At 37.7% G+C, this 7,775-nt stretch overlaps 1 protein-coding gene across 1 annotated transcript; it reads right to left on the reverse strand.

Moving 5' to 3' along the window:
- Positions 1 to 452: 452 nt before the first annotated feature.
- Positions 453 to 2,855, reverse strand: LOC104886873 (beta-amyrin 28-monooxygenase). Its single transcript, XM_010671400.3, has 3 exons — positions 1,901 to 2,855; positions 1,608 to 1,795; positions 453 to 763 (listed from the first exon to the last, which is right to left on the reverse strand). The coding sequence occupies exons 1-3, from the start codon at positions 2,853 to 2,855 to the stop codon at positions 458 to 460; spliced, it is 1,449 nt and encodes a 482-aa protein (XP_010669702.1). The 3' UTR covers positions 453 to 457.
- Between the last annotated feature and the right edge of the window lie 4,920 nt (positions 2,856 to 7,775).

Below are 7,775 nucleotides of genomic sequence, written 5' to 3' on the forward strand. Positions count from 1 at the left end.
TTGACTTATATAATAGAGAGATATTGCCGGAGAATTACCAAATGAGATATCTAATTTATTAAAAAGGGAGGAACTACAAGAGATATATGAGGTGGCTTTTTGTTTGGCTAGCTAGAGATGCCTAGACCATAGTTGGACTTTGATGATCTTTTTTTAGATGATCACCGAAAGAAACCATATATTATGCATGGCAAAAGTCTAGAAGTAACAAACAATGAGTACATATATTATGATAAGAACAGTGACTACAATTAAGCCACCACACGACTGAGTTCACAAAACTCTTATGTTTTAAACATCAATAAACAACAATTCATACATATTAGGTGAATATATATTATACAAATTTGTAGTAAAAAGAAAAATCAGTGGAAACATACGAATAAAAAAAATTTGTTCGATACACAAGAATTTTCTATTCTATCCCCAACAACCATTTCCTTAAAGCCTTCACCACCTACTCATCGATGTTGTGTGGAATGAGGCGTATAGGAAGCCCTTTTGTTGGCACAGGAAAAGGATCAACTATTATTTTTTCATTTGCTAGTAGTTTCTCCCACCTAAATCTCTTGACTACATTGTGCATAAATGCTAGTATCTCCAGCCGTGCATACTCCTTGCCGGGGCACATCCTTGGGCCACCCCCAAATGGCACGTACGTGTATGGGGCTGGGCCGTTGCCCTCGAACCTAGTTGGATCGAACTTCTCCGGATCCACGAAGTATTTTGGATCACGGTGAGTTGAATAGGCGCTCCAGTATAACTATAACACCAAGAGGAACACAAGCCAAGTTAGTGTTGGAAGTATTGTATTCATGTACTTCTATATATCTTAGTTGGCGCAACCAATTAACTTTCAATCAATAATACTAGAATTTTTTGCACGCGATACGTGCTTGAATTTTTTTCAAAACAGGAACTCGATTTTCTTCGACATAAGAGTAAAAACTTGAACATTAGACATACAAAGTATAAATGTTTTTAGTTGCAAAATTTGATTGGTTTAGTTTCTGTCACTTAAGTCTCTCATCATTCTTTTTGTCTTTTTTTTTTTTTTACTTTTCAAAGTTAAATTTTATGAACAAAATAGAAATTTTATTGAATTTATTTATAATTTCTAATATTATAAATTTTTAGTTGATTTTTGAATTAAGTACAGTACTTCATAAGTTGTAAAGAAAGTGAACACTTTGATTTCAAGTCAAATTTTTCATAGGTTGTATTTTGTAATTGAATTTTTAAGTTTTTATATTTTAGTGATTTGCATAACGTAAATTATGCAATTTTATGATTTTAGTTGACTTGTGAGTGATTGTTATAATTATATTTTTGGTATTTTTGTTTGAAGCCCCCTTTGATTTGAAGTGAATTTGTAATTTAGAATTGTAAGGGGGGCAAAATAAGCATTTCAAAAGAGGACACCATTGCTCCCCCTTCCCTTATATAATAGAGATTATTTATTAGTCAAATTTCGAAGGTCCTCCCACTATTGATTGATAGATGAGGTACACCACTGACGTGGTGCAACCGTTTTTTATAGAAATTTTTCTAAAAATGCAATCTAGTACTTTTAGTTAACATTTTAAGGTAATCTATCATAAACATACCTTCCAGCCCTTAGGAATGGTAAAACCAGCATACGTGAACTCTGTCATAGCTTCTCTAAAAGCTCCTTGTTGTGGAGGAGTTAACCTCATTACTTCACAAGCCACATTCCATGAGTACTTCATCTTCTGAATATCCTCCCACTTCAATAGCTCCCCTGGTGCTTTCGATTTCGCAATCTCCATTTGCTCTGTAAAACCCAAGAAAAACAAAGATAATCAACAATTTTGTTATAAAGATGCAACTTATTCATTTCTTTCAATGGAGGTTTTATTTATTACTATATAGTACATACCTTTGTAAACTGCATTATATATGTGAGGAAATTCTGCAAGGTACTTGACAATGAAGGTAATGACAACACTAGCAGTATCATGCCCACCAATCAACAAGCCCAAAATTTTATCAGCAATATCCATTTCAGTCATATTTTGCCCATTTTCATTTGTTATAGTTAGCATATGAGACAATATATCTTGGGTAGGTGTTGCTTTTTTCTCTGCTAAATCAATCTTCCTCTGCTTAATAATCAATTTGAGCTCCTTTCTTATAAGCTCGGCTGCCTTAATCGCCTTATTAAACGGAGTCCCCGGAAAATCGATTGGAATAGAGATGATCCCTGCAGCCAAGAGGTGAAAAGGGCCGGCAAAACGAGCAATATGATCAGGGTCCTCAACACTAAGGAAAAGGCGGCAGGCGAGCCAAAAGGTATAGCGTTTAGCTAATGGGAAAACACATATTTCCTTTTGGTTTTCCCACTCATTGGCGAAATGTCTCTGGGCGAATGTATCCATGATACCAATATACCTTTGTAAGGCCTCGGCCTTAAGAAACTGAGGAAGAAGTTTCCTCATTTTCTTAGCTTCCTCCTTTGAGTTAGTTTGTAGGGAAGTAGGGAACACTTTGTTTACAGAGTCTGGCCACCAGGCCGTAACAAGTTTGTTCTCGTTCGAGAACAAGAACTTGTTGCCTGTAGCACCACAAACTATGGCTACAGGCTCCCCAAGAATGTTCGTCTTAAAACATTCTTGGGAGTATTTGACCATTCGGTCATATACAAATTTCTCAGGGTGGCCTCTCCACCCAGTGGATAAGAACTCTAGGGTCTCGCCTAGGAGAGGCCACCCTGTCCTCCCTGGAGGAAGGTTTGCGGAGAAAAATATGGATTTATTTTTGTAGAAAACGATTTGAAGCGAAAGCAAGATGAAGAGGAGAAAGCCTAGGAAGAAGTAAAGGAAGAAAAGTTCCATGTATTAATATTTTTTTGCTGAACAGTTTCTTGTTGGAATTTGATTAAGTAGATCACTTAGGAGACTTTTGTTCTGTTAATTGGAAGTGTTGTTTTTAGGTGGAATGTAGGAAAGAAGGAAAAGGGATTTATATAAGGTCATTTGGGGGGAAGCAAGTATGACAATCTTGCTTATACTTTGTATATCTGCTTACTTATTCACTAGATTGTAGTATCAGGGGTCAACTTCAAGAAGACAATTGCAAATATATATTTGACAATATTCACCAGATTGTATTGTAGTATCAGATGTTGGTGTCAGCGATAAGAAAAAGTTACGTTTTATATGTTTGACAATATTTTGTCAAGTCCTCCCGCAGATCTTGCTTCTTTGCAATCCCGTCCCATACAAATTATTACCATTCCCAAAGTTTTTTAGAAAGCGTTTGGTTCCTATGATTATAGTATGAGTTATGAGTTTAGAATAAACAAAACTCATACTTAGTATTTGTTTAATAAATTGATAGATTTAAAACCTATACCTTAAAACCCATAAGGTACCGGGTTTAGAAACTCAAGGGGAGGTGGGTATGATCATACCAATACCTCTAGGTATGAAATAAAAGAAATATTTCATTTCCCAAATTAAACTAAACACATGGTATTAGGTATCAAGTTCGAAACCTATATCACCTTGATTTCATTCATGATTCCAAACTCATACCACCATATGAACCATACGCCCCCTTAGTAGTATTAGGAGATCTTTATGATCATTAAATATTTGGAAAATTTGTCAGAAACAACTTTTTAAATACAAGTTTTCCGATATTGACCAAGCATTTTTCAATGTTGACTCGTTAAAACCAAACATGTGGAGGGCATGTGAACTGCATCTCTTATGTTTCAACTCTGTTTCAACGCATTTGTGGTGTGGCAATTTTTGCTGAAGCCGGATATAAAAATATCGTGTCAATGATGAATCAAGAACATTGATACAATCCCTTTTCCTAATAATCATTCAAAATAATGACCTTGATAAATCTATTTTATATACTGATCATCATTTTCTGATAAAGCAAATAAGCATTATGCATGAAGAATTGTTTGAATGATTTTTTTTAAAAAAAAAACAGATACAATTTTGCCATATGATGGTTGGTCCATCATAGTTCATTTAGAGGGTAATAACCTTTGGTCAACCCTTGACGGTGAAATGATTTAACAATGCATCACTTTAGGGTGACATGACCTGACAATGTCTTAATTTAGGGAAATTTTCTCAGGTACCCCGCCCTGAGGTTTGACGTAATTTTCAAATTGCTCATCACATTTGAGGAATTTTGTAAATACCCCTGAAATTTGACTTTGTGCTTAAAATACCCTTACTAAGAATGGATACCTAACGCCAATAGGTTTTTTTCTCCCTTCTCTCCATGTTCATCTTCTTCATCTCTTCTCCCACCATCCTATATTGATGACATCCTAAACCTTCAATTTTCTCTCTCTTCTTCCACCTATATGTCTTGATCTCTCCTCCCATCTTCATCTTCTTTATATTTTTACATGCTCATATCTCTCACCAATCTCGTTTCAACCTCTCTAAAAAGCTCCTCTTCTCTATCTTCTTCCTCTATATCTCTCCTAAACGTCACTACCCCTTCAACTTCATTTCTCGTTGTTATCGGAATATTATTCAAGCACAAACCTAGAAAACCCAACTCCCCAACATCGAGCAGAACAACAACAACAACCATCATTAATTTTGGGGGAAATTCACAAGGAGAGAAAACTAATGGAAAAATTCACATGAATAATCCTAACTATTGAGCATCTTCCAATAATAATCCTAACTATGAGTTATTCTAGTATAATCCTAACTAAAGCATTTACCTTCCCATATCACTCCATTTACCTATTGTAACTTGTTATAACAGGTTAAATTCATTTTCCTTTTTTTTCTTTTCTTTTTATCTAATTATTCAATCATCATCATCAATCATAAATCATCATCACCAGTCCACCACCACCACACACGGCTCCACCCCAACCAACACCACTGCACCACGCACCAGCACCACCACCGCACCAGCATCACACACCAACCCACGCACCAACACCACCACCACAGCAACCACAGCACCAACCACGACACCACCAGCAACCACACATCGACACCACCAGAACCACACACCGACACCAGCCGCACCGCCACACCCTTCGAACCCCCTAGCCACCATCAAACTAAGGATTAAGTATATAAAGGGTAGAGGTATGTTTTAACATACCTCTGCTTCATACCACAGGAGCAGGACAGAGAGGTTGTGGCGGAGGAGTCGGAGCTCCGGCGATAGAAGGCGAGGCGAGGGTGGCGCCACGGGGATGGGTCGGCGGTGCACGCGGGTAGCGCAGACCAAGCAGAGGGAGAGAGAAAGAACTGGGCGAGAGAGAGAGGAAGCTGAGCGACGGAGAAGGAACACGACTTGGTTGGCGGTGCGGTGGTTGTTGGTTAGCACAGAAGCAGGCGGCATCACAGGTGGTAGTGGTGATGGACGTCGGTGGAGGGTGGTGGTGCTGTGGTGGCTGAACGAAAGCAGAGGGGTGAGAGAGAGGGTTGCGAAAAAAAAAGCAGGGATGTGAGTGGGGTTTTTGGGTAGCGGTTTCCCGGCGATTTTGAACCACCACCTCTAATCGACCCAAATCAACCCCAAACAACCCACCCATTCAAATTGCACCACCTCCACCTTCAAATCGCACCACCACCACCTTCAAACCACCCCACCCCCATCGAACCCACAAACCGCCACCCCTCCCGTCAAATCGCACCCCCACCCCGCCCACCGTCGAACCCATTCGAACCCCGATCCCGCCCACCGTCGAACCCATTCAAAAACCCATTCGAACCCCAACCCCAAAACCCATTCAAACCCATCCAGAAAAAAAAAGAAGAAGAAGAAGAGAGGAGGTCTGTGGTGGTGCCGGTGGTGACGCGAGGGAGGAGAGAGAGTGGGGAGGAGTGCCGGTTTGGTGGTGGTGGCGGAGGTGGTTGGGGGAAGAGAGAGACGGTGAGGAGAGAGAGTGAGTGGGAGAGAGGGTTGGGGTTTAATTAGATTTTGATCTTTTTTTTTCTGATTTTTGTTTTTATTTTTTAATTTCTGATTTTTTAATTTTTACTAAATTAAATTTGTTAAATATAATAATGAAAAAAACTTAAGTTTAATCATTTGATTAACTTGATTAACAGGTTGCCGGTCAAGTGGGATCAAAATTGGAAGAGTTGCAATTAGTTTAGATTATACTATAATAATCTATAGTTGGGATTATTATTGGAAGATCGCTCATAGTTCGGATTATTCATGTGAATTTTTCCAAAACTAATTTCACCATCATAAAAAAAAATGAGGGAAATTCACAAGATGAAGATGGGGAGGAGAGATAGAGGCATGTAGGTGGAAGGAGATAGGAAAAATTGAAGGTTTAAGGTATCATTAATGGAGGATTGTGGGAGAAGAGATGAAGAAGATAAGGATGGAGAGGAGAAAGAACCCTAACGGCATTAGGGTTACGTCAATAGTAAGAATATTTTGAGTACAAAGTCAAAGTTCGGGGTATTTGGGGAATTTTGCCAAATGTGAAGGGTAATTTGAGAATTATGTCAGACGTTAGGGGTACTTGAGGAAATTTCCCCTTAATTTAAGGTGACATGATACATGGAGTTATAAAAAGTGAGTGATGTTGGTTTGACAATTCGCTTGTTATCAAGGCCATGAAAAACTGTGAAAAACTGGAGTCAGCCTGTTAATTGTCGGCGTCTCTCGCGTTAACAAAAGAATAATTCATAAGGAAAAAATTTTTAAGACGACAATAAAGTTGCGTGTTCAAATCATAGAAAATTAATCAGAATTTTCTACCTAAGACGACAACAAAGCCGCATTTCAAATTTTAAAAAATTAATTAAGATTGTCTACTTAATTAGACAATAAAGTCACATTTCCAAATTTTAGAAAATTAATTGGGATTTTCTATCTAAGACGACGTCAAAATCGCATTTCAAAATCTTAAAAAGTTAAATGGGATTTTCTACTTAAAGCGTCATCAGAAGTCGCAAATCATGTTTTCAAAATAACACTAATGATAACTATTTTATATGGAGAATATTTTTCTTAAAAGAAATAATCTGTCAAAATTTTGTGTCTTTTCAAACATTGCTCATCATTTCATCCAAAATTCGACCAATGTGGGATATTCTATAGACACCAAATTTTGAAACCCTGTTATGCATCAAATGTCACAATACATATTTTTGAAAAGAAATAAAATAATGAGAATCGTCATACATCGTGGAGCACACCCCCGCCAGAGGCACGTTTCGTCTCGGAACGTGGGTTTCATTCCGTCGTGTGGTTTTCCATCTTTACGTGTTCGTCACAAAATCGCGGTTTAGAAATATAATTTTCCGAGAATCGTACTCAACGACTACCACCACCTATTTTAATAAAATAATTTGTTGATGAATCATGTTCGTATTTAATAATCTGACGAATGTTAGTTAATTATTTCAAGTTGGTTTTTCGAAAATCTAAAAAATTGAGTCGCGATTGGGCGCCGAAATTTTAATCGTCTCTCTAAACTGACGTGAATCAGTTTTCTTGATGGTCAAGTCATTGTTCATTTAATAAAGAAAAAGAATATATTCTTTACCCACTAATCAAATCCTTTATCCATTAGTTAAGGAATAATAATCATGAAAATGAGTGAGAATAAGAATCAAATCCCATGGGTATGAGGTAAGAATCCAAATTTATTCCGGTGGATTCGAATTGTACGCCAGGCACATTATCATGTGCTAGACGCAGAGCAATACGCGCCTAGCACACGGAGATGTGCTTAGCGCAGGCTCATGCGTTTGGCGCAGTTATCCAATCAGTTTCTTTTTTTCACG

Source organism: Beta vulgaris, chromosome 2 (assembly GCF_026745355.1).
Source record: "Beta vulgaris subsp. vulgaris cultivar EL10 chromosome 2, EL10.2, whole genome shotgun sequence".
Taxonomy (NCBI): domain Eukaryota; kingdom Viridiplantae; phylum Streptophyta; class Magnoliopsida; order Caryophyllales; family Amaranthaceae; genus Beta; species Beta vulgaris.

Bases quoted from the DNA above. Each gene is read 5' to 3' on its own strand.
- LOC104886873 (XM_010671400.3), bottom strand. From the start codon at position 2,855: ATGGAACTTTTCTTCCTTTACTTCTTCCTAGGCTTTCTCCTCTTCATC. The intron at 1,796-1,900 runs GTATGTACTATA...TGGGTTTTACAG, and splicing joins ATATAATGCAGTTTACAAAG to AGCAAATGGAGATTGCGAAA. The intron at 764-1,607 runs GTATGTTTATGA...TTGGTGTTATAG, and splicing joins CCATTCCTAAGGGCTGGAAG to TTATACTGGAGCGCCTATTC.